This window comes from Dermacentor variabilis, chromosome 3, assembly GCF_050947875.1.
Source record: "Dermacentor variabilis isolate Ectoservices chromosome 3, ASM5094787v1, whole genome shotgun sequence".
NCBI classification, from domain to species: domain Eukaryota; kingdom Metazoa; phylum Arthropoda; class Arachnida; order Ixodida; family Ixodidae; genus Dermacentor; species Dermacentor variabilis.
In genome coordinates, this window is record NC_134570.1 from 145035613 (window position 1) to 145063413 (window position 27801).

Below are 27801 nucleotides of genomic sequence, written 5' to 3' on the forward strand. Positions count from 1 at the left end.
CACCTATGGCGGCCGGATCGACACCAAGAAACGAGGTCTACCACACTGGCTGCCCAACACACACAATCCGCTTAGTGGCAGCTCAGTATCAAGGTATAACATGGTGTATTTTCTTATCGTGCAAACGACAAAGCGACACTAAGCCTAAGTCACCTGCGCTACATGGAGCCGGTTCGCGCTACGACATGCCCTCACCTAATCATGAGCTATTGACGGGAAACATCATTGCTCAATCTTACCGTTCAGTTTAGTTGACGTGTGATGCCTCAAAGAAGACACGCATACGCAGACACCAAGGTTCAGGCAGGCACCACACACCGTTACAAGCGTTTACATGCCTGGCGCACTCGCAAAAATTCAAATTGACGCGGATAGATGGCGCATCACCATTGCGCATGCGCAGGCGCTCAGGGCACAAGGGGTGTGCGCGCTCCGAGAAGTCCGAGCGTTTTTTTCTTTTCCATTTTTTGTCTATTTCTCTCTCTTGCGCGCCATGCACGCGGAACTGGTTGCTTTTCCTTTCCCTTTTTCTTTTTTTCATAGATGAAGGAAATGGGCTGGCAATTTCTATTACAAACGCTGTGGGCAGTGGTATGGAACTGAAACGCACACTTGGATGAATGCGCTGTTTGTAAAAGCCGTTACAGTGCCCTTCAGATGCTTGCTTTATCGCCTGCCAAGATGACTAATACAGTGCATTTCTAGCATATCTTTCAGCGTACCGCCAAATGCTGGAAGATATGCTTCAACTGCATATGTACTGGAAGATGTGCTGGAATATATCCGTTCATATGTTAGTGCAAATTTTCTGTTCCGATGATAGCTCAAAGCAATCAGTACAGCATTGACGCACTTATATGCGTGGCCTTATATATACTTACTTATATACTTATATACTAGTATGTACATATATGCGTCTATATGGGGCCACGCATATAAGTACGTCAATGCTGTACTACTGTAATGCTGTACCGCCTTCGAAATACTGTGCGGGCTCAGAGAATTCGGCACATATCCTAAGTGAACGAAAAACTTTGATCAGGTTATAGTGCAGAATATCCGTCAACGAAAAACCACCCGATGTTAGTGATGCAGCCGACATATGAGGACAACGTTAAAGTTTCTGAGAATCCGACGACACACAAGATGTACACCACATGCGCGACATCGGTTCATCGCACACTCGCACAAGCACATGGATTGCATGCTCTATGGCATCTTTGGGCACTCAATTCAATTGGCAGTGCTTCAAATGATGTCGTCACGTCTTTGTATTCGACTATACCACCAGGGCCGCTACAACAGATAACCAGAACTGCACCCGTCCTTCTCTGTGCAGGAAACAACGCCCTGCACGCCCTGACGTACGGTGAAGAAAAGGTGACTCTTCGCATAGTTCTGAGCAACACCACAAAAGACAGCACCTTTATCTACTACAACAATTTTCGTGTTGAGCATGAACAGCATTTGTTCCAGCTAAAAGTGGAAGACTTGATAGGTCCACAAGGTTGGTTTTCATTCTGGCATATGCCTCTTCTACTTTAGATTTCTGTGTAAGGTATACTGAGAAATGTGGTTCCGACGAAGATTGACCTGTCCCGCACTTGTGCCTTCAATAAACTGCAAGATGTACACATTTCCTCGAAAATTTCAACATGTGAAGCGTTGTAGTAATGAAAACGTAAAATATAATATCCGAAATCCAAATTACTTGAGATTTGTTAGAATGAACACTGTCGCGTTGCATTACTAGACACTGCATGCAAGGATATACAAAATTGGTTCCGGGTAGCGATTTGCGGGTTAAGTAAGAGAGGCAATAAAATGTTTATTGCACAGGAGGACCGCGCATCAGTGATACATTCATTTCATTGGGTACACTCTCCATATAAAACGGGGACAGCTAGCGCAGAATACGTGCGTTTTCTTTGACTAAATATTGATCAATACAGGAAAGCTTCATAGATAAACAACTGTAGTTGCCACGCAGAAGTAACTTTCTTTATAAAGTCCTTGTCTGATATTAAAGGAAGCCTTTTGCGCCACTGTTTTTCTATTTAGAGGTTTATCAATATGAGCGGAAGTACAAGTGATCTATGTATGCTATGAAAATTGGGCAAGTGCAGTCCACACAAGCTGCAAGAACAGCTTTATTACCTTAATAATGTTCATTGACTACGACAGAAGTTTCATTTTGTCGATTACGAACATATCTCTAAATGAAGAAAGTAAACTATGATGATACAAAAACCTTGCTGCTGTCTACTTACACCAAACCGGAACAGTTACTGTGTTTTCATTTCAATGTAAATATCAAGAATATCGTGACCAACCTCTCGACTTAGTTTTTTTACAGAAGCATCTTATCTTCCCGTGACGCCGCTTTCCATTACAGAAACCTGTCATGAGACGACTTCTGTATTGTTAGTTTAGCAGGAATAAAAACGGGAAGCGACAGGCTCGATTTTGTTTTCTCAGAACCTTACCTACTGATCAGTCAATGCACTAAAAAGAAACATATCAAATTCTTTTCATTTAATGGCGGAAATGGAAGTCAAAGGGGACCAAAAGAAAATGTGACGCACTTGGGAGGCCAAATTCACACTTTCCGCATTACGCCTGCGCTGCTCTGAAATTAGGAAAGTGCGGTGGTCGACCTTCCGTAACCACTCTCGGGTATGTGTGCATTTGCGCAAAACAAGACTTGGGAGTGTTTGCCCGTGTCCCACACTGCTATGACTGCATATGACGGCCACCGTTTTATCAGCACACTTAGCGTAGTACGAACACTCAGGAGCTGATGTTTTCTCCAATGCCTTAGCTGGCATACTCTGCATATGGTTCTAACAAACAAGAAGTCGAATCTTCGGTTCCCACTTTACTCCTCCAAAATATATTTGATGTAACACTTTCAGGGCAAATAATGTATAGACATTGGCAGGTACACAAGAAACTCGAAAAAACGGCCACCCACGCTTGGGTTTAATAGTAGTCGCACGTATTGTACACGATGCGAGTTATCACTCGTAAATGCAGAACATGCCATTTGCACAATTCAATCAGAAACAGGTAATCTTTTCTAGTATGTTACTAGCACCATTTCGCATTATATTTCCTTTGATTGCGCGGGGAGTTCCTTTAAGTGTTCCTAAGCGAATAATTTCATCACAGGCTGGGACGCAATGAAGCACAGCAATGGTCAAAAATTCTCCACCTTTGACCGTGACAACGATTCCGGGAACACCAACTGTGCGGCTGCATACCGAGGAGGATGGTGGTACGGCAACTGCCACGGTTGCAACCCGAACGGTCTCAACCTCAACGGACTTCACGAGAGCTATGCCGACGGCATCGACTGGAGCGTGCGAAACCACACAGGCCGCTTGTACCACTATTCCTTCCCCTCTATGATGATGATGGTCAGGCCAGCTCGGTTGATGCTGGGCAAGGAGAGAGAGCTGCAATTTTTCCCACCTTCGTAATGGTGGAACAAAATTGCAATAAAAAAATAAAAAAATAAAGAACTTTAATGTGCCCGAAATTCGTTCGCACGATTCTTCTGTGAGATATAGATATGTACTTTAGCTTGTGATGCTTGGAAAGGGTGCGATAACTTGTTCACTGAGAATATAGAGCCAATCCTATTGGTAAGCCAGGTGAACAAGCCCTCTCGGAATGACCGCTGCGTGCTGACGGACTGACCAATTTTGTGATATACCTGATGTGCTATCAAAGCACTGACTGTGCAAAAACAGTTCTTCAAAGCCATACTTCCGTTAACACTTAAACGTGCCATTTACTTTGTGCAAAATAGTCCTGCAAGATAAGGAATATTTAAATAATAAGTTTTAGCTGTTTTACACATGAACACAAGAAATGCCACCTCAGACCAACCTTGGCCATTGTAGTTATGCCTAAATTTTCAAATGCTGGATCTTTGTCAACTCAGCTCATGCGCAGTCTTGTTTCCTGGCATCCAACGATGTTTCACTCCATTCGTCCTCAGCTGAATTGTGCATCGGGACTAGGCCTTGTGCCTCCGGTGACACGCTGGCGGTGGTAGATTCGCCAGCACCGCTCGTCACGACGGCGTTACCGCACAATTGACAGCTAGCCTGGACCCCAACTCCTGGTTCCTGCTCCAAGTCCTTCGCCTACATCCCACCCGCCGCCTTCCCAAAATGCACATCAGACCATGAGGGCGGAGCCCGGCGATGGCTTCCCAGTCACCGATTTGGAATGGGGCTCCAATTGTTTTGCACGAAAAACCGAGTATCCCTATGGACTTGCCTTCTGCGCTACCACATGTGCCGTCGCCCCCTTGGTTCTCAGAAGCGCCCTTGGGAACAATCTGCACAAGATTGGTCTTGGCCAACAGCGGCTCCCAAGGCAAGCGTTCCTGTCTAATGATTGACCACCCAGTTGTGTCGACACCGGGTTCGGTTTTCTTTAAAGCAACCACTAAAGCTGTGGCCCCCACAAGCCTGGCCGAGAATCCGAACAATACTCAGGTGAATCTGGATGCTTGTCTTGGCACCCACAGGCTTCCGTGGCTCCACGGCCAGGGAGAAGTAAAAAAACATCACTGTGTGGCTCGCGACATTGGCTGCTGTCGAGTGTTTCCAAATGCTTCAGCGTCCCTCGATCACAAGCCAAGTCGCCGTGCCGGTCCAGGTGTACTTTGTAGAGGGCTCGTACTTACAGCGCTGTGTCGTTTACAACATTGACGTTGGTGAGGACCAGACTGCTCTCCAGCGTGAGTTCAACTGTCCTACTCACCGTCTCATTCAAACGCGTTACATGGGAAAGGGGCGGTGTTGCATCGTTACCTTGCCGGGCCCACCAACTCCCCCAGCCCGCCTGTACTACTATGGCTGCATTCTACGACCTCGGCCATATAAGCCCAGTGTCGTCTATTGTTACAACTCTTTCCGACCTGGTCACATGCGCCGATCCTGTCCGTTTACAGCGCCAGATGAAGCTGTACTAGTTGGCGCAGTGTCCTACCGAATATGGACTCTGCAAGACCGACGACCCCGAGATCACTACTCCGACTTATCCCACAAAGCATAAACTCCACTTAGAAGTTTCGTCGCGGGATTCATAAGCAATGGCCTCAGCATGCTGCCACACAACCAGTGCCGACATCTAACAGGTTTGCAGCGCTCCAGTGGGATCATGACGACTGGCCAGAGCTTTTCGAGCCCAACCCGCCCGCAGCCCATTCCCAACAGACTTATAGTTAAAAAGTTCGCAAAGACTGCCGTCGCCCGCTGGTTACACAGAAGCAGAGCGTGCCGGCACATCCGCGTAATGTTATGGCAGCAGTTGACAATCAAATTGCCCCCTTTTAGCGGAGGTTTCCAAGCTCCGACAGCACCCTCAACTACTTGCGCGTCGCCGACGTTCAATAGAATCTCACACCAATGGAAACAAACATTCCGCTACATCATCGTCTATGTCACGCCCTGCTGTATCGTGTGCTGATTCCACCAGGTCTTCTACTCCGTTGCCTTATAACTCTACAGCATCCGTTCTGCGATTCATGGTGAGGCAGTTATCCAGCCTGACATCAATTATTTTACAAAGCCTGGACTCGTAGTCAAAATGGCGGGTATAGGTGTTTGTGGTGTGCTGCAGTGAAACTGTAGAGGCCTCTCCACGAATGTGGGGGAGCTTAAATCCCGTCTTCGCATGAACAAGTTGCAGCTGTGGGCCCTGTTACTGCAGGAGGCCAACGCCTTGCCTGCCATTCCGAGGTTCAGTAGATACATGTCTCCTTCGATTAGTGACCGTCACGTGCACACAGCTGCCTCTCCAGGAAACGCTGCAGTGTATGTTGACACGCACTATCCTCAGGTTTGCTTTGCTCTTGAAAACTGGCATAACTCATATCAGGAGGTAGTGGCAGTAGCTCTGAAGTTACCCAAGGCAACTGTTGTGGTAGTGTCATACTACATAAGAACAGCCTGTGGCTCTTCTTCCCGCATTCATCTGGGCTGGTTATTGAATATCCGTCGACAATACCCAGCGTGTGCTATTTTAGTTGGTAGTGATTTCAACGCCCCTCACTCAGATTTGGGGAACCCCACTTCTAGCCCTCGGGGTAGGCGTGTGCAGGACGCCTTCGCGGATGTGCTGTTTGTACTACTGAACCATTCGGATTCATTAACGCGGGCTGTGCCTCAAGCTCGACGGATTTTACGTGGTGGTCAGATCCCGGCACTCACACTTGGCACCTGGAGCCCGTCTGCTGGGGTAGGGCCCATGACCATATCATCATCGGCCTTTATCCGTCGCAGGCCCACCGATTGCTTCGCAAGTGTACTGTGGTCAGCTGCGACACCTTTCGCTCCATTCTCTAAGGCACCTCTGTGGACTCGTGACCCCTACTTCTTGACCGCATACAAAGCGCGCTCAATTGAAGCTACAACCGTCTGCTGGGTAGATGTCGATCGACCGGCACCGGATATCGGCCTGCTCAGCTTGTGGCTGCTCGCAGACAAGCTGAGCTGGCAGCATCCCGAGACCCCACTTCTGCACAAGCACGTACAAGACTGAATTTCGTTACTGCTAAAACCTGAAGATATGAACGTGACCTTTCGCGGTAGCACTGGCATATGTGGTTTGAGCGGTTTTCATACAAGACATCTAATGCTTCTTTCTGGCGAACGTTCCTTGCCATGGAACACGGTTGCCGCCGTGAAGGCGCGGCAGGCACAGCCAGTTTCGCTGCTCATTTGTCGCCGGATGATTTCGCCAGAGCAGCAGCCCAGAAGCTATTCTCCAGTACCACGTGTTGCCTCAAACAGCCAATGGTACTTCCTTGGCAGGCATTCCAGCACATATCGACAAATTACCATCGACAAAAGACTCCGAGGGAATTCCAAGCTCTTTAACCATGCCTACGTTGCTTGCAGCGATAGATGGCGCCAGTCGCAAGACAGCACCCGGCCCAGACTCTATTACTTATGAGGCTTACAAGAACCTGAGTTGGGCTGTGCTGCTTCAACTCCTTGACACCATTAACAAGGTATGGCTAGATGGTCTTGTTCCTCCGGGCTAGAAATCGGCTATTGTAATCCCGGTTCCGAAACCAGGCAAGCCGCCGACCGACCTCGGCAACTTCCGGCCCATTTCCCTAGCGTCAATGTTGTGAAAGCTTGCTGAGAAAATACTAGCCACATGACTGTCATGGTGGCTAGAGCACCACGGTTTCTACCACCCTGCTCAAGTTGGCTTCTGTCCATCCATAGGTACTGAAGATGGGCTGGCTGTCATGGCATTCTCAGTTTTATTGTCAACTCGCAGCCATACTGTCCATACTGTTTTCGCTATGGAGTTCGAAAAGGTGTATGATAACATCAGTCATGCTGCTATCTTGGCTTCAATTGACATACTGCATTTTCCCCCTAGAGTACAGAATTTTGTCAAATATTTCCTTAAAGACCAACACTTTGCAATTCGCCTCAGTGGTGACGCCGTCGGGTCATTTATCCCTCTTCGCTGCTTACACCAGGGATCGGTATTGACAATCACATTATTCAATATTGCTCTCATCCCGTCTGCATGGCGCTTACAGGATGTACCCGACATAAAGTTTTTGTTTTACGCTGATGACATCACGGTTTGGAGCACTCATCGTGACCTGTAGACTCAAGCCGCTGCCCTTCAATCAGCATTAGATGTTACGTCGACTTATCCTTCTCCGATAAGCCTTCAGCTTTCCGTCAGCAAATCTGCGTACATGTCAGTCGACAGTCACTTCACCCTCTCTATACTCTCTTCAACACCCATTCGTCCTCATCTATCCGGAAGCCCACTTCAACAATGTTCAACTCTAATGATTCTGGGTCTGATGGTCCACGATTAGGGAACCGGAAGCTCTAAGCTCTCCAGCGCTAAAAACAGGCGCTTCAGACGTTGGGTCTGATTAGGCGCATTTCTCCTAAAGCGGGCGGCGCCCGCTCATATGTTGCGCGACAGTTGGTGAAGGTGATAGTGCAACCACGCCTTGTTTATCAAGCGAGATTCCAGCATTTGACGCAGGCACAATGGGATCGCCTTGAAGCTAATAATCATGAGGCAATGAGTGTCATCACTTGCCTTCCCCGCATCGCGACGATCACGGCTCCCCAAGAGAATGCACAGATGAACACACTAGATGAGCTGGAGCAGCAGCAACGGGATTCTCGCTGGCTTAAGGCCAACCCTTCACACGCAACGTGTGGTCTCAGGGCTTACGATTTCTCGTACTCCCTTCTTCCGCCACCATCGCCAGTTCTTCCTCCCTGTAGTTTTGTACAGCTGAGCGATAACAAGCCAACTGATATACGTCTCCCGACATCAACTCGTGCGGCAGCATCGCTTTGTGACCGAATTATAGCATAAGACGTCCACCTTTCGTTGGCTCCCTCGTGCTTTACGTTGATGCAAGCATTCAGGACTGTGAAACGACCACTGCAGTTTATTGCCCTTGCGCACCTGCCCTTATAAGACGTCCCGGTTTCAAATTCAAGAGCCTCCTTCCTCTATTTGTGCTGAGCTCCTTGCTATTCGAGAAGCCTTGCGCTCTGTGGCCGCCTTTCCCATGGTTCCAACAGCCCGCATCGTTATCCGCACTGATGCCCTACAGGTGACGCGGCTTCTTCGACGCGTCAGTTGCAGACCTGAAATATGTCAACAGATTCATGCTCCGGCGGCCCGCATCCCGCAACCAATAGCTATCGATTGGATACCATGTGACCTTCTGAGCTTCCAAAGCCGCGCGTACTCTGCGACCCGTCTAGCGACCGCTACAGCTGCACTGCCTCAGATCCTTCATCTAGATGATGCTACCCTCCTTTTAACAACAAAGGAGTACCTGTACTGTCATACCACCGTGTGCGGTAAACCTTTCCCGCGGTCTTACGCGTGCAGAGGAGGTTGGGCTTCGGAGGATCCGGGTCGGAGTTGCCCTCACTCCTGCCGTGACTCGCAAGTCGCCGCACTTTCGCCAGTTATATCATCACCCTGGGTGTGCAGTCTGCAAGTCACGAAATAATGAAGCCGACATCCGCCACCTGCTGTCCTAGCGATTACACAAATTACGATTACACATAATCCTAGCGATTACACAACGTGGACGTAGGGACCACATTATCAATCCCTCTAGGGGTTCATTAGATCCGCAAATCCTTTTTCATTCATTTAATCTTCCTTATGCGCCCGTATCCCATACCGATATATGCCCTGAGGCATTTACCTTTGAATTAAAGAAATAAAACTCAGTCACATTTTTTTGTCCTTCTAGGTTAAATGAACCCAGTGTGCTACAGCTATTCTCGACAGCCCAGCTATTCCACAGAGCCTACAAGCTGCCTGCGATAAAACTAGCGAAACAGTGACCACTGTATTCCTCTTTTCTATATTCTCACGTATTTTGTACATCCACACATGCAAGATATTATGAGTAGCTCCTTAGCCCGATTGCAGAAAGAGGCTCGTAACTTACTTTGGCGAAACTGCCATGACAGGAAGCCATAGATAGGCCGAGCACGCTTATCCGATCGTGAGCGTCCAACTATATGCGAGTACAAGTCATTTAGTTGAAAGTTCAGTTGGACAAGAAAGGTGGACAGACATAGTGCAGTACGTGTGTGTTCCCTGTTCCTTCCTGTAAGTGTCAGCTATTGTCGCTGTAAATGCTGAGTGGCTTCCCCTCTAACTGTATTTATGTGTCTTTATGCCCGGAGCATGATTGTCAAAAACGCACCTTCTGGATTGATCAGAAAGTGAAAATTAGATAAGTGTTCTTAAACGAGTGCGGACCACTTTGTTGGCAACGATTAGAACTAGTTGACAATTGAAATACAGAAAATTGGAAGAAAACTTCTTCGAGCTTATAATGAAACTTGACGTCCACTTTAAAGAAAACTTAGCAGTGGACGAAAAGTTTGCTACTGTAGTCACAGTGATATCCCAAATATTATGTAGGAGGTTTAACAAATATTTGTTTTGCGTTACATGTATGAGATCGGTCACAACGAAGAAAAATAAACTGTAATCGGATTACCCAGTTTCCTTGAAAATAATATCCATCGCAATTAATGCACCAGCCCGTCTTTTTTTCCTACTGTTTCAAGCAACTTTGGGAATCGTAAAAGTTATTGCTGCCGAGTGTCCCCTGCGAAGGTGTTTTCCCATTTGCAATGGAAGAAACTCTTGCATTTAGTGGATTTTCATCTTTAAAAATAAGGCAAGAAAAGTTCACCAACGTATACGGCACTTCGGACCCGGTGTTGCGCTTTCCATACCAAGGCAAGCAAGTTTTCAAGCTTTTTCGACCTTTTTCTTTTGGCCAAACCTGCTGCGGCAGCTAAGCCTAAGAGCTGCCACGACCTCGACGCGTTCGCGCGCAGCTATGGTGGCGACGCCTTACCCTTCCGTGAACAACGCCGCATCGGAGATGCCTTACACCGTAGAAGGCTCCGATATCACTGCCGAGGAGTTATCCCACGACACATGGACGGCGTTCGAGATGCAACGCCGATACCGACACCCTTCTCCGCCCGAACAAGCTGCGGGATCCCAGATGCCGGCCACGACGCTGTATGCCCCGAATGCACGGCAACGCGGCCGTTCTCCACCGCCGACCAGGAAGCGCCCGCTTCCCCGCCTGCCCTGGGACGACCTCAAGATAGTCCTTCGCCCGCAAGGCACACTCAACCTCCACACCGTCGGCCCCGCTCGATTGGTTGTTGCCATTTGCGCCACCGCCAACGTCGACCAACGCCTGGCAGATACTGCCGACCAGGTTAGAAGCCACCCTACTAACAACACAGTGACAGTGAGCACGTCTGACAGTGCTCGTGCAGTGTCTTACGCCAAGGTCCGCGCCATCACCATCGACACCACAGAAGTCCCGGTGGCCACCTACGCCCCAGACCCAGGCAACTCCGTGCGGGGGATTCTGTACCGGGCTTACAGCTACGAAAGCGACTTCAAAATCTTCGCCGAGCTTCTGGCTCGCAATCCCGACATCCCTATCGTTGCTGCACGGCGTATGGGACAGACACGACACTTTGTCGTCATGTTCGCCAACACCAAGCTGTTCCGATAAATGCGGTATTTGGGCTTCACTTTCAAGGTCTTCTCTCATAAGGGGCGCGCGGAGGCTTGTTTCAACTGTCGCAAGCTAGGTCACAGAAGAGATGTGTGCCCACAACCGCGCCAACCCACTTGCCGTCGCTGCGGCGCGGCCCACGAACCTCAAACAGTCGGCCAACCACCCGCATGACAAGCCACGTGCATCGTATGCAAAGGCCCACACCCCACTGGCAGTAGAAGCTGTAAATACCGTGCCTACCAACCAACCCAGATCTTCCAAATCGTCCACGGACACTGAAACTGACCCCGGCACCTTGTCACGTGGCCATCAGTCTCGCTCTCGGAGCCGCAGCCGCCAACAACGACCTCCAGGAGATGACGCTTTCCCACCACTGCGAAGCAGCAGCTCCAGTCACAACAGCCTTAGCCGCTCGCCATCGCACTCTCGGGACTCCTGGGCAACCTCCCAGGACGGGACGGATACCAAGTCCACCAAACAGGTCGCGTGGAAGACCCCTCCACCAGCCACAAGCCAACTGCCCGACCCCCAGGTAAGGGAACTGGCAGACATGGTTCAACAACTACAGCTACATTTAGCACAGGCAAATGCTAAAATTCATAGCCTTCAGTTTGCACAGGCGCACCCAAAACCGCAGCCGCATCAGGTTGCTCGCGCTCCCACCTCAACCCCACCAATAACCCTAACTTGGACCCCGACCAGCCCAAGTGCAATAAGCGCAAGGCTCGTCCCCCTCCTCTATATCTGACCTTGATGCAAAACTCGAAGCCTTTGACGCCCACTTATCTAAAATAGAGGACGTCCGCAAACGGCTGACCCCCACTATCGACCAGCTCATTGAAGGCTGCACCGAAATGGCAGCACATATTCACACCCTAACCCCACGCCTCGACCGCTTCACGGGCCCTCCGCAAACTGACACCCTCACTACACCAAATTCACTCAGTCGCCTGGTGCGCCTCCCTCTACCGAGAGTGCAGCCGCGCGCGCGTCTGCTGGCGGTATTATCAAAACCGACTTAGCGTTTCCGCAGTGTCCCGAACCCTACAAGAAACGCTATGGCTTATGCGCCCATCACAGTACGGCAGTGGAACTGCAGGGGCTTCAAGTCAAAGCGTAGAGCCTTGGAGTATACCCTGCAGCACTAGCCATTTACACTCCACATTGTAGCGCTCCAGGAAACATACACCGACACCGAACTGGCCTGCTATACCGCTTATAGCCAACCGGTAGCGCCAGATCTCCGCCCGAACACCGCGATCCATGTACACCGCAACCGCACCGCCCATCAACTCGATCTTGACCAATCCGAAGTCCCACACACTTTCGTGCAGGTCCTTCCAAACAGCCGAAGCGAATCCCCACTCAATATCCTAAACGTGTACAGCGCCCCAAGTGACAAGAGCACTAATGTAGCCACTCTCCCCGCTAGGCATGAGCGATCGCGCGGAACGAGATGCTACTTATAGTGGGTGACTTTGACGCACCACACGCCGAGTGGGGCTACCCCACCAAAGCCTGCGGTCGTAAAGGAGCCAAGGTTTGGGACAATGCCCAGACACGGGCTCTGACGCTCCTCCTCGATTTCAAATGGCCCACCCGTTTCGGTAACAGCATCAAGAAGCACAGCGGCCCCGACCTCACTTTCGCCGGCAACATCGCAGATGCGCGCTGGGAAAATTTAGTTGTGAACATAGGTAGCGATCACTATGTTCTCAGCGCTACCTTTACAGCCACGCACAGGTAGGGCCGCCGCCGCACATTCAAACACACCAACTGGGACGCTGTCCGGTACGAACGATCTCAGCGTCCGCAAAGCCCCATAGACGACCTGGACATATGGGCAGATATTCTGCTCCGCGACGCAGCCAACGCCACCTCCACAGTCACCCAGGACGAGGGTGGCCCCACCCCAGATGCTAAACTCATGCATATGTGGGAGGCCCAGCGCAGCCTACACGCTCGCTGGCTCCCAAGCAAACACAACCGCCCTCTCAAGCTTCGCCTCGCTTGCCTCGAACGAGATATCGAACCCTACTCCACCAAACTTAGTCAGGAACAATGGCAGCAGACTTGCGACCGACTCGATGGGCAGTTGGGATGCAAGAACAGATGGTTTCTCCTCAAGCACTTGCTTGTTCCGACCCACACCAAGTTTGCCTCCCACAAGAATCTCACCCGCGTCATACACGCGTTTCCAGGCACGAACCAGGAACTGCTCGTTACCTTGAAAGACAAATACATCAACACCAGCACCGACATTCCCACCCCCTTAAGTTACAAAGGCTCCAAGGACCCAGACATCATGGCATCGGAGGTTCGCGCCGCTCTCAACCGCATTAAGACTACCGCGGCCGCCGGCGATGACCGTATCACCAACAAAATGCTCCGCAACCTCGACGACCAGTCGGTCGCACCACTTGCGGACCTTTTCAACCACCACTGGCATGAAGGTCGCCTTCCAGACTCCTGGAAGCATGCCAAGGTGATATTCGTACACAAACCAGGGAAACGACTCGACCTGGGCAACCTCCAGCCCACCCCGCTCACGTCTTCTCTGGGGAAGGTTACGGAGCACGTAGTTCTAAACAGACTCCACACTCACGCAGACAAGGAGGATCTCGTCACCCCACCACGTTTGGGTTCCGAGCTGGACCCTCTACCCAGGACATCATGTGGCAGATACAACACGACATACTCGAACCTGGTCCCATCCGGGCGACCCGCGCCATTCTCGGCCTCGACGAGAGTAAAGCGTTCGACAACGTGTCGCACGTTTCTATACTGACCTGACCAACGACTCGAAGATGAATATAGGCTCTCTCACCTACAACTATATTGCCAACTTTCTCCACAACCGCACTGCTGGACTCCACATTGGAGACCTCTGCAGTGACAGTCACCATGGGCATCCGGGGAACACCACAGGGAGCTGTTTTGTCCCCGTTCCTTTTCAACGTTACTATGCGAGGCCTTCCCACACTTCTCGACACCATACCCCACATTAGGCGCTCAATATACGCCGACGATATCACCCTCTGGACAAACTCTGGCTCGGACGGGGAGGTACGAGATTCACTTCAACAGGCAATCCACACCGTCCACACTTACGTGCAGGCAAACGGTCTCGCTTGTTCGCCCACCAAGTATGAACTGTTAGTTATACGAGACAGACCTGTTCGCCGACCCGTCGCCGACCCTCAATAGCCGATCACGCTCCACATTGCCAGCCACACCACACACCCCGTACAGACCATCCGCGTGTTAGGCATGCTGACGCAGAACAACACGCAGAACTCGGAAGCCATCCAACGCCTCCGAACCACAACCCACCAAATCAGCGGCCTAATGCGCCGCATTGGCACTCGCTGCAAGGGAATGCGGGAGACCAACATCTGCCGCCTCACACAAGCCTACCTCATTAGTAGGATTGTCTACACATACCCTTACTACCACCTCCGCCGCAAAGACGAAGAGGCGGCAAACAGCAGCATCCGCTCGGCGTACAAGGCGGCGATGGGACTGCCCCAGTCCGCCACAACACAGCGTCACCCTCAGCTTGGAGTGTACAACACCCTCACAGAGCTGATAGAGGCACACAAGACTGCACAGATACACTGTCTTTGTCGCACCGAACACAGTTGTTACATTATTAATCGTATTAACATCAACCCTACAGGTGACATCCACCCCACTGCTCCCCTCCCGACAGGAGTCTGCAGACGGCTGGTCATCAAACCCATGGCGAAGAATATGCTACCCGGCCGCCACGATAGGCGCCGCCAACTGAAGGCACAAGCCTTAGACGTCACCTACTCCGTCGACGAACATGTCATGTGCGGCGAAATGCGACTCTAACACATACGTAGCCTGCGTAGCTACGCCCACCACCACTTTCATCAGCACCGCTACAATTCGCACATACTCCTCTACCACTGCCGAAGAGGTCACGATCGCGCTAGTCATCGCGGATCCCCGCACAGGCACGGTTTTCAGTAACTCTAAACAAGCCATCCAAAATTTCTCAAAAAACTCACTCTGTCTCCCCGCCGCGCACATCCTCCGCGGATGCGCTCTCGACAGGACTGTAAGCTTAGTGTGGGTACCGGAGAACTCTGGGAGAACTCTGCTCACGCGGAGAACTCTGGGAACGAACGATCTACATAGTAGATAATCTACATAGTAAACCGTTTAGCCCGAGGCCTAACTAGCCGGGAGACCAGCCCCTCGAACTCTGATGTGCTCGCAGAGGCACCTAAATCTTACGCTGACATTACCAACTTCTACAAGGAAACGAGACGCATGTACCCGCCTCCCTACCCCGACCTCGACCGAGCGCAGGCCACCATGCTTCGCAGACTGCAGACCGATTCCATTCTCAGTCATTCTAGGCTTTATTTATTCACTGGCAGGGATTACAACCCCGTCTGTACTAAGTGCGACCATGGAGTGTTCGCCATTCGGGCACACATTCTCTGGGGATGCGAGGGTAACCCTCCCCCACAATCATTACTGACAGCTCCCTCCGAGGAGGCTTGGAATCAGCTGCTGACAAGAGCAGACAAGAAAACGCAACTCGCACTGGTCTCGTGGGCCCAAGACGTCGGCCGCACCTGGAAGCCACACTAGGCCTACCTGCCCTAACTTCCTACCCTACAGTGGCAAATGAAGTTGTTTCTCTCATATACGGCATTCCCTCATGCGAAATTTGACCGCACCTCTATGGACAAGAACGGCACCGAGAGCGGCGCTGCTGCGCCGGCGTTGAGAGCGCCTCATGCGAAGCAAAATTCTATTAGCGGGTGGTACCCCTCTCCCACCTCTCGTTCGCACCGCCTTGATTGCCTCCTGCACTGCGCGTGTTTGGGCACGTTTCGTGCCGCGCGCGGTGTGTGCCTACGTGTGTGTGCGTGGACATTTCATTCGAAGGGCGATGTACAATCTGTTTCACATAGGGGGAAACTCAGAGCGCATTGCATCGCGATGCGGCGAGACCTTGAATCAGGCGGCGGCAGCAGCTGCAGCAGCTCGCGCAGGTGCTCGAGGGGCGGGATCTTGAACGGCGTCGTCTGCTACGGCGGCGCGCACTGGTCGCATTGTCGGGAAACGTTCTAGTGTCAGTTACAGAGCGCCGATCTCATCATTACTGCGTGAAATGAGCCGGTATTCTTTACTAAGCGTCGTGCAACGCCCACTGATACGCATCGAAGGTAAGTTCATCGCTGCGGGGCAGTCATAGACGACATACTGATTCCATACATTCTTGACGGACAGTTTCTGGAAGGCGACCATATATTCTAACGCGATAGGTCACCGATCCGCACTGCTCGTGTTGTGCAAGATCTGCTGGAAGAGCGCGCAGTCACTCTCTTGGAGTGGCCGCCTCAATCTCTGGGCGCCAATATCATATAAAATGCCTGGGGCTCGTTGAAAGTATCGCTGCCGCACCATCCCCTCTATCGGTAGCCCGAGGATAAGCTTCGATCCACCATCGTCAGCGACTGAGACGTGCTGCGAATGAACACATCCCTGATCGAGTCATTCTACTACACTTCTCTGCCTTCCAGGATGAGCGCTGTCATCGCTGCCCGAGCACAGCGCTACTAGAGAGATACGAGAGATACTAACGAGAGATACTAACTGAAGTCCCGAGCGTGACGTGTCCAATTCCCCGCCGGTGGGCAGGGTCTGTCTGGTGTAGTGAATGATTGTCGAGAAAAATAACTTCCAGCTCATTGTCTTAACCTAAAACATTCCTTAAATCGTATCCGTTTGTTTCATCGTTTTCGACCCCCATAGTTATCATTGTTGAGTGATTTGTTTTCTTTTCGTGTCAAACAAAGGCTGAGCACGTTGCGCGCACATCTTGGTGCATCTTGTCGCTGTTTATTACGGTAGCACACACAGTGAAGAAATATACGTGCACGCGCTCAGTACCCCGGCCTTTCGAAAGAACAAACGAAGCATGGTGTCAAAAGAAGTTTGTGGAACTCCATTATCGCCAACTAAGGCTCAGAGTTTGGCGACGCACAATGTTTAGTAAAGAATATCAGCTGAGTTCCCGCAGTACCGATGAAATCGGTGCACTGCCCCTGACAGTAGCACGCTTCCCGACAATGCGGACAGCGCGCGCCGCCGCAGCAGACGACGCAGATCACGACACCGCCCCTTGAGCGTCGGCGCCTGCTTGAGCTGCCGCCGCCGCACGACTCCATTGCTTGCCGCATCGCGATGCAATACGTTCCGAGTTTTCCCCTAAGTGTGAAACAGACTGTATGCACTTCTATTTGCCTTTAAGAAGATCGGTACACTTGACGGTTATTTTTATGGCTGCAATGCGGCGAAAGGGCTGCCTCTGCTTAACCATGTAAGTGACGCTGAGCAGGTAATTGGAAACGACATCGTATCTACCGCCGGAAAAATCGTCAGCACATACGATGCGGCACATACATACGGCACATACGAGCTAAAGTCATTTTTGCAGATTCTCACAATATGTTTGCTACAAATCCGTGCTGTCACTGATGGAGACAACGGACTTCCATCGACACTGTGCGGAAATAAACAAAATATATCGCTGCATAGCACATTTACGATATGCGCACACAACTTTACCTAGTACGTCCCCTACAATATGGAATAGAGGCAGCAATGTAGAAGCTTGGCCATTTTTTAACAGTGCTCAAGAGATGGAAGTTGAAAGTATTAGTAATCATTCCTGCTTCTGCAATGCCGGCGCGACCAAGACACGGGCGTCTATCGTCCAATAACTCAATCGATCGGTGCAGTGGTGAAGCGGGAATGAACTCCGGTCATGTTCAATGCATCGTGCACATATTCAATTTCTCGGCACGCGTGAACTTCAGCCACTGCTAGCGCATACAACAGAAGTGGTTTCCATTCTTGGGCAGCGCACACACAAACGAAGCACGAGAAACAAGACAGGACAAGCGCTCGTCGAACGCTTCGTTTGCCAGTTGCTTACTTCGCTCGGCGCACCGCAGTAATCCATGTCTGTCGTCTGCTTTTTTTCGTGCCATTTTCTTGTGAATTGGCAGAATATGTCACTGGTGGCATCAACCCTTTCGTGTTTACATTGCGGTCGTGACAGTTAACAACACAATAATTTCCGGTTATCCGAAGAGGCGCCGTCGCAAAAAGAAGAGACGTTGCGCGCGCAGCGCGAACTGAACGCGGGCGCTCCCGCCAAGGGAAGCGGCGGCGGAAACCTACACCCGTTGGAGATGAAATCGTTCCGCCAGGGGAGAAACGAGCGCTGGCGTCTAGGATGAAACTTGGCGTGCGGTCGTCCATAAGTGTTTTGAATTCGCAATATACTATGTACTATATTCGCATGTACAGTTGCAGACCACATTTTTTCGACATATACTCTTTCTTCAAGGAACACTGCTCTCCCAGCCTTGAAGGTAATGAATAAAGCCTTGTGGACGGACAAATGGACGGACGTATGTTCAGCGGCGCTTAGCGTCTGATTTGGCGGCGCGTGCTCCCGGGTCTTCTCGGCAACGGGGCTTAGCTTCTGCTGCCGGGAAGGCCAACAGCTCAGATGCACTGCGCCTCGACTCTGGCAGCTCGTTTAGCAGCAGCGGACGACGAAGCACTTTCACTGGTTGCGTTGCTCCTAGCTCATAAAGAAAGCCTGAATACGAGAACGCGTGGCTCGCGCGCAGCGCATTCCCTAGCCGCGACGGCATAGGCGAAGCAGCGCAAGGGCTGTGGGTCAAAAGCCCACGCTAGTGCTTTGTCTCCATCAACTGTTCGGTCAGGCCCCGCACACTCTGGGTTTCAACAAATGGCCACAGAAGGCGAAAAAATTGACCGCGCGGCGCTGCTGAAAATAAGGCATAGAAAACAAATTAAAAAGCTTCCCCCGTGAGCACAATATCTCCCGGTAGAGTCGCCGTAGTAAGCGAAATTTTAACCTACAAACTTACTCCCACGCTTATCGAAGCGTTTTTATCACATGTTAAAGTGTTCACAATTATTATTCCTAATCATACATCGTACTGTTGGGTACTTACTCTATTTTCCTTTTGCGATTGTAAACGCATAATAACGTCGTAAGCATCACCGATCTTCCACGTGACCTCTGGCATGGATTTAAAATTTTTACCGGTATTTTCGGGTGCACGGCGGCACAGATTTATTCGTTTGTACACTTACGCTGGTTGCTTCTTTACTGCTAGAACTCATTGATTGCGCTTCGATATCACGCGTTGTTTACCTTGGGGTGCAGTGACGTGTTTGCAAGCGGACATGCAAGCCCAAAAGCTAGGTTTCGGTCTTGAGCCATATGGAACACGCCTGCATCGCAACGAGTGATGGATCCTGTTGCGGCTGACAACGGCAATAACGGTAAGTAGTTTAACACAGCAGCTTGAATCGCTATGTAATACACGTGTCATTAACTTACAGGCGGAGACAAGTTAACGAACTAGATACTGCAGTACATATGCGCAATGAGGACCCTCCGTTGCTGTTTCCTAAATAAACCTTTAGTTGCGAGGCCGTCGTTAGACGCACAGAATCACGAAAGAAAGGGAGAGTGATATCGAAATGCGCGCCACATTTTTCATCTCGTAGCCGTAGCCATGGGCGATATCAATATATTTTCTTTTTCAAGGCCGTCTCGAACTTCTTTCGCCCACAAAATCGAATAAACGCGTTTTGTACACGGAAGTGAAAGTACAGAATTTAGTGTAATAAACACTTGCCCCCATGATAATTCACCCATGTTTCGTACCTGTCGGTTCCAAATGTTCTTGCTGTACGATTTCGTTTATCTACGGGCAATTATGTTTCTAGTAGTGAAGCAGTGCGTCACATTCGTGCAGAAAAAGAGTGCATCACTTCTAATAGCTTCATGCCTTTTATGCATTTGCTTGTACAACCAGCACTGTGATCTCTTACACTGCATAGGGGAGCGCAAAATTGTTCTCACTTGTGTTCCTAATATTATTTAAGCTATTGACACACATTGCAGCCAGGCAGGCATAAATTTTATAGACAATAGCAATAGTTATTTAAATACCATGCTGCTTAAGCAGCCTAGAACAAAGAGTGCACATTTGCATGTCTTCTGCAGTCACTAACCATTACAGTAATATGTCACACCTTTTTGCATTTCGTATTGTAAAATTGAGTTTTTTTTTCAATTCCCGATGCAGTTAGAATTTGTTTCAGACATGCAGTAAAGAGGATGGCACCAGCGTAAAGCAACACACTCCACGCACTAAAGACAAGCTGCTGCCTGCTACAACAGGGTCATTGTGCGGACTTTTGCTGCTCCTGCAAGGTAAACAAAACCAGGTTCAGAAACAAATATGCTTGATATATGGTGTATTAGCTTGCTACTCTTGAGATACATGTCACTTGTTTGTAGCAGACAATATGGATTTCTGTTTATATTTACAGTTCAGCATAATTAGTTCAAGTATAAAAGAAAACACTACACGAGTTTGGCTCTTATGTGCTGTATCTCATTTGTTACTGTTCTGCTCCAACCAAGTCTACGCCAAGCACATCTTGGCCCTCATCACAGGAGCCCCCATTTGCACCAACAGGAAGGGGCTGCAGGCGAATTCGCAAGGCTTTTACACCACGAACAAAGAAGGCGATCCAGAATTATTTAGATAAGATATTAAGTCTAAGGAAGACGGTGTCGAGAGCCTCCTGGGCGCCTGTGGGCCCCCGTATCCAGCTTTTCTAGACAAAAGGGTTCAGTTCGCGTGAGTGCCGCCATGTGGCGTACTGACATTAAACTTTTTGAACTTCCCGCGGTGATGCGTGATGGCGTCAACAAAACAAAAATAAAAAAGTAAAAGCTATCCCTGCGCATTGAACTTCACCACAATGCTTGCCCCGCCAGCGTTATCAGTGTTCTTGATAAAGCGTATTCGCTCGTCGCCTGGAAATTACTCGTCATCCAAGAGCGTTTAGTCGCGACGAGCAATGGTTGATTCTGGGCTTTTGATGCGGTTCTTTTTTCTTCTTCTTTTTCTTCTTTTTTCCTTTTTTCTTCTTTTCTTTCATTCTACGGAGCAAAGAGGCTAGCCTAACCGTCAGAAACACTTCGGGGCAGCCTTTCTTCAGTCGGCACACATTGTTAACATCCGAACATCGCACAGCGTCTACTAGAGACGCCGTCGTGGAGAGATTTTGATTTTCCCCTATCGAATTTGTTAAGGTGCAAACAGTTATTTCACTGGCGACTTTGCAATGCGCGTTCATGGGCTACCGCCGCAGCTGCAAATTTAGATGAGCTTAAGTATTAAGACATATACATGGATATGATGGTTTTTCACCTTGACACAAAAGTCACGACACAAGAGTTGAGCAAACTGTCCCTGTGTCGTCGCAGGGTGTGAGACTGGGCTAGTTGGTATTCCATGCTAAAGTGACTAGCGCAAGAGTGAACACGGGACACTAAAGAGGCGACAAGGATAAGCGCAAACTTCCAACTGGGCGCTTGTCCATGGAGCCTCTTTAGTGCCCCCTGTCCACTCTTGCTCTAGTCACTTCAGTCTGTGTCGTCGTCCGTTAGCATGCTATGGCCGAAGCTGCTCGCAATATTAAGCCACATTTACTGGCCACCAGGCCAGGTACACCCTTGGGTACGACATATACAGTACATGCAGTTAGTTTCCAAGGTAGTCTCCTATTGCGGTTATCCACGTGCGTGAAGCAAGAACCCTATTTAAAATTATTGTGCAGTAATATATCCGGGATTTGTATGTTCTCCGCATTATCTACCAGGTTACCGTTCCGCCTTCATTATATAGCCGCAATCTAGACTAGCAGCTATCGAACACCACATACTCAAAGACCTCGCGCACAACTGCTGACACTTAATTGTATTGAATTGTTGTGCGACTGCCCAGGACATTCTTAATGACGGTTACATATCATATTATGAGGTTTTACTTGCCAAAACCACGATTTCATTATGAGGTACGCCGTTGTGGAGGATTCGGGAATAATTGAGACCCCTTGGGATTTTTTAACGAGCGCCCAACCCTAAGTACGCGGGTTTTCGCATTTCACACCCTTTGAAATATGGCTGCCGTGGTTGGGATTCGATCCCGAGACCTCGTGATTAGCAGGCGAACCCAATAAAAGCTAAGCAACTACGTAGGGTAAGGAATGTTGGCAGTATGAGGAAGGTGACAGCCGGCACATGAAACAATTTTTACCCATCCTCATTGCGCGGGAATCCGTACCATCTGCCGAAGAATGACACCGTAGAATGCACTGTATTTAATGTGATGGAGTACCGCGTCCAATAGTTCCGACCTCAATCATACTGTGACTACTCACGACCAGGCATCTCGCTAATACGTGCAGTCACTTGACAGCTGCCGAGCGCTGGCGTCGGCCACAGGACCCAACTTGACCTTCGTTCAACACTTGCCGACATTCTCGCCTTATTTCGCACCATTGCGTTTCTGCTGAACTGCTTCAACAGCCAATTTATTTGTACCAAATTTGGCCACTCTGTCAGCGTTATGGTTTCTTATTTTTAAGTAATCCTTTATATTTAGGCTAATGCTGTCCGAAAATTTCCAGCGGTTTCACCTTTCCCAAAATGCCCGCATTTTTGTCGGCCTCTCTTCATATTTTGGTGGATTTTTAATAAACTTGCAAACCATTGCGTGGCCTCCTGACCAAGCTGCTCAAAAAGTCATTTTATATCCCTGAGGTCTTGTGCAAGCCTCTGCCTTCTTGCCGTTCATCAACCTCCTGATTCCCCTGTCAACTGTATCCCATTTTGACGACTCCAATCCCACGGAAGCTGGCAACGATATAATGTCCATGGGATTAAAGCCATTGAAGTCAATTCTACTGTGGATATGACAGCCGCTTTTGCTCACTGTGAATGGAAATATTGCGTTAATGAGCGCCATTCTTAAGCATTTAAATTGAGAGTCAAAAAAATTATGCGGATCCCATGTAGGTGCGAATCGATGTAAGCAAAGCTTTCTGTGTTTGCTTTCACTCTCCTATGAAATGCTGTCAATGTTTCCCTGATTACGCCTGCCATTGTGATGAAAATAAACGGAACTTCAGCTCATTTTCTCAGAAATAAATGCCGAATGAAATGCTGACGTCAACAAGATTTGCTGAAACAAGATCAACAAGTGCCGTAGTGCTCGATCTTAGCATGTCCCTATTCCTAAGCTTATTTTCGTGATTTTTTTTGGAGGGGGGGCGGCATGTGCTCTTGTACCCTAGAAATGTACCTCGGACGTCTCTGATGTGCTCGTTTTTATTCTCAAGTGCAAGATGAAAACTATCATCGCTGCAACTTCATGCAGGCCCTGGTGGCAGGCCACCATGGCCTGTCGCGCAAGTATGACCACGCTGATTCATTTGGGTTGACATATACTATTTTGTGCGTCATACTTCGCCACATTTATTTTTTAAGCTATGCCAGAGCTCGAGAAGGGCGGTCAACTTACTACGTCCCTTTCCTCTCTTTACTTCCGCAAAGTGTGTTTATCGCTGTGGTTATCAAATACGCCCAGTGGTATGCTACCACTCAAGCCTTTCTGGCGGCTCAGCAACTGAAGTCGGGGGCTTTATTCTACAAGGCGTCGACGTTGGATATGGCTATCCTCAATTACTTTTCGCGGACTTCGCTCACCGCCTTCTCTCCAGTGTCATCTCTTACACTACTCGCTCCGGCTAGACGCAACGCAAACACGCAACAGCCTTAATGAAGTATCAATTACACGCTAGCTGACAAGCTGTCGATGTATATTTCCCCTGAGCACTTAGGAAGTCGAGCCTCCGGACCTCATTCCAATAAATGCTTTCACACACACACACACACACCGGGATTGGAGCGTGGTCCTGTCTATGGTGACATTATCCGTCTCCAGCCTCGCTCAACAACACCGCTCGTTACTCATCACGTTTTTCTTTTTCTTTTTGTCGACAAGAGCATAGAGTATTTCCTCTGAATGTGCTTTCGGCTTTAGGTGTGACCTTGCACGCCAGCTTATCCTGTTACGTTGACGGTGACCGTTGTCGTCAGGCTGGCGCCTCGTTCTGAGCTTGGCAGTCACCAGAGAGCACAGAAAGCTGTCTTCACAAACCAACCACCGGGATTCGAGCCCATATCCCAAATGCACCATCTTGCATTTGGGAGATGGGCGCGCTAACCATCACGCTACCTCCTGCCTCCCCCACTTTCTGTTTATCTGGCTTCCCACTTCACGTTTTTGCCGCAGACGCAGGCAGAACGGATGCAGAAACAAAATAAAAGTAACGATTGCTTGAGCCGGCAGCTGACACATGACCTTAACTTTCGCAGGTTATTCTCATTGGAGCGCATGTAGTCTTGCGGCTGCGTGCAGATTGTGGGCAATTGTGGTAAATTTGCTTTCACCGATTCTTTTCAGCTAAAACTGAAACGCTGGACAAAATGAGACCTACCGTTGAATATTTTTTGTTGTTTTCTAGGTCTGAACCGAAAGCGCTCATTTACACAAATATTGATTTTTTTTTAAGAAGTGGCATAAGAACACTATATTTCGAGGTCGTGACGTTGTGTCAATACGGGCCGGCACCACGCATCGACGAAAGGGCATCACAGTGCCGATGCGCGCGGCAGGTTACTGAATGAACAAAACAGGAAACAACCGTTTTTCAGTCCTCGCAACATATTGCACACAGAACACAAGGCACCCACCCCCTAGACATTTTATTTTTGACAACAGCGTCACACAATGACGGACTGATATACTTCCTGAAGGGGTTTCATTTTGTTTTTTCATCACAGAACCGCACGCACACGTTGCGTCGCGCGCATACTGCAGCCACGCACTGTAGCTGTGCTCCTTTTCCTCTAACAATGTGGCCCTCGACGGCTTCCCGCGGTCCCGTAGGTGGCGGATTGGACTGTCACTCCAGAAGTTTAAATACGTAACTTCTTTGCATAGAAACGACGACATTATTGTTAACATATTGTTGGCTTGGATATGCTTGGTACGAGGCCCAAAACCCTGTCTTCTAACGCATTCTCATGTTTGTGTTCGTGTCTGTCTTGAAGGGACGCGCACCGTAACATGCTGCAATGGTGGTTGCGTTGAGCGTATGTAAGGCGAAAAACGCGGTTCTAAAATGTCTGTTCAATAACTTGTGCAGTAAACTCATGTTTAGAGTATTCGCGCAGTGTAGTAGTAGTATAGTAAAAGTCGCGAGTACGGCATTCGTAACCGCAAGCGTCACGTTATCGTCGTAACTTGTCGGGACAGCGTAGTTGTAATCCACAGACGCTGCCACTAAGGAATACGTGGCTAGGCATGGCTGATGAATAAGTAATTGCGATATTGGTTTTCAGTAAAAGTTTGTTACCAAGAACGGCGGGAGCTTATACTGCCGCAAAGGACGGATGCTTCGCCGTGACTCCAATCATTTACTCGGCACATCACACATCTACACTGGAATTCAACTGGTTTCGCCAACTCTTGCTTCTATTCTCTCGTCCCTAAGCTGCGACTTCGCCTGCCACGCAGGCCCCAGCTTTTCCTCTTTCTCCCCCGCTCCTTTCCCAATCTGCTGAGACGTGCTTCCACTGATGCTTGCTCGTCCTTTTTTTAATAAATGAAGGCATTCATTCATGCATTCCTAAGTTAGTGAAAAAAAATTATCTCCATAACCACCCTGTCTCTCACCTGGAATCTCCCATCGCAAAACAAAGTTACTGATGGCCAGTAGCACGGCAGGCACTTTTCGATGGGTGACGAGACATTATATAGAATACCTGCTCTGCGATATGCACCCTCAGTGATCTGCTTCGTGAGCTACTATTAGCCGCTGCGTAGAAGTACGGAATGACAGAAACATAGCTGGGCTGGTCGCGGGCAACTCTTTTTGGATTCGCGATGCGTCGATTTAAAATACGCATATTTCTTATCTAAGCCTAAATGACAGCGATATAGGCGAGGTCAGTTACGGTAGCTCGTTGGTTTGGACTAACGACGCTCTTTACACAGCACTTTCGTCTTATGCGTGTTTGCGAACGGGAATGAAAGACAGGAGAGTAACACGCCTTCCTGAAATGAAACATTCGAAATAACACTTTGGCGGTTGGACATATGTCGACTGTCCCCGATACGAACCACCTGCAAGTCTGTATCGCCTTGCAAAGGGGAACTCAGATGAAACGTTGTCAAACGGATAGGCTTTTAATTATCATAAGTATTTCTTTATTGAAATTCCTTACCATGAGGTGAAAGCCGACTAATAGGCATTTAAGTTTTCTGTGTTATTAAAACATCCTGGTAATAAAAGGTTGCTGTGCTTTACAGCCCCCTAAATAAAAAAGAAATAGGTTCTGAAAAATAAATTGGTGCGGTAAATGTGTTAACGCAGACGCAAGAAAAGGCCTAGTTCATTTCCCAGTATTCACTCAAAGAAGATGGAGCACCTCTATACTCTCCCTTTGTAGTGATGTCAAGAACAAAACACTTTCAAAAGAGTCAGTCACGAATGTTACTCATAATAAGATGAGCTTCGGCTAGAAAAGAAAATAACACTCAAACATAACGATGGCTGCGCGCAAAGTCATTCCTCTGTTTCCGATCTACGGATCAAGGCGGCGGTTCGTCAGATTGGAATGCTTGTACATTGCAGCGCAATCTCGGGTCGTCAAATGGGACGGAGAATGTACAGCCGCCCTGATTTTTAATAATATAGCGCGAGCGTCGACTGAACTGCTGGTGAGCGCCTTATAACGGCGATAAGCGTGCAACAAGGCGAGAGTTCGCGCACGAGCCTTGTTGCCTTGTTGCACTCGCCTTGTTGCACGCTCTTGTTGCACGCTTATCGCCGTTATAAGGCGCTCACCAGCAGTTCAGTCGACGCTCGCGCTATATTATTAAAAATCAGGGCGGCTGTACGCCAGTATTCGCTTCACTCGCGCAATCTGATCAGATAACGCTCTTTCGCTATTGAATCCGTGACAACACACTGGATATTAGAAACACACGCAGGCGTATCTTCAGCTAACTGATAACTTTGGAACTGTGATTAGAGGCTAAAAAAAGCCCCCCCCCCCCTTTCTAAGAATGAAGAGTACAGTTGCTTTCAATATTAGCTGAAACATAGTGCTTGCGGTTTAAAAAGGGCCCCCAACACTGCACAGCAGCGCCGACATACAGGAAATTCAAGAGCGATCCACTTTCCAATTACTGGTGTTTATCAAACCAGCATATCGTGGTTCACTGTAGCAATGTAGTCCAGGGGCCAGTTGCTCCACGGGTACTGTGTCGGAGGTCATATTTCATATCAGCATTAATTGTCAATAAATCACAGCGATTTTTCTTTAGATCTTATCATTAGACAGCTAAAATACACCCAGCCAGACCCTCACCTTAATATTTCAGTACATTTCGTTCTAACGTACCTATCCGTGCTGATGCATATGTTACAAAGTACTGAGAATGTACCCAATGCTTTCCTCCAGGAAGCTGTTTTTATTTCTTATGATGCCAGGAAACCGAGCCTGATCCCACCAACGCTCAGAAACCTAATGGTGAGCGCGCACAATGTTCTCGCGCACCTTGTGGGATGTACCGTAGCGCTGAGGTGCTTCTTGTGTAATGTATGAGAATCGGTTGTAAAGACAGACGTGCAAGGTTGGGCCATGTGCTTAAGTTCGTGATGTT

The 27801-nt window shown here is 49.1% G+C and overlaps 1 protein-coding gene and 1 long non-coding RNA gene across 2 annotated transcripts in view; both read left to right on the forward strand.

The window, feature by feature from the left end:
• The window catches only part of LOC142574794 (techylectin-5A-like), a 51967-nt gene extending 48485 nt beyond the window's left edge, over positions 1-3482 (forward strand). Inside the window, exons 4-5 of the mRNA XM_075683807.1 lie at positions 1340-1507; positions 3172-3482. Of these exons, the coding sequence (XP_075539922.1) occupies positions 1340-1507; positions 3172-3482 (479 nt within the window). The remainder of the gene's footprint in view (positions 1-1339; positions 1508-3171) is intronic.
• Positions 3483-19365: 15883 nt separating this feature from the next.
• The window catches only part of LOC142574248 (uncharacterized), a 44132-nt gene continuing 35696 nt past the window's right edge, over positions 19366-27801 (forward strand). The window contains exons 1-2 of the long non-coding RNA XR_012826471.1: positions 19366-19483; positions 20296-20423. This is a non-coding gene — a long non-coding RNA (uncharacterized LOC142574248). The remainder of the gene's footprint in view (positions 19484-20295; positions 20424-27801) is intronic.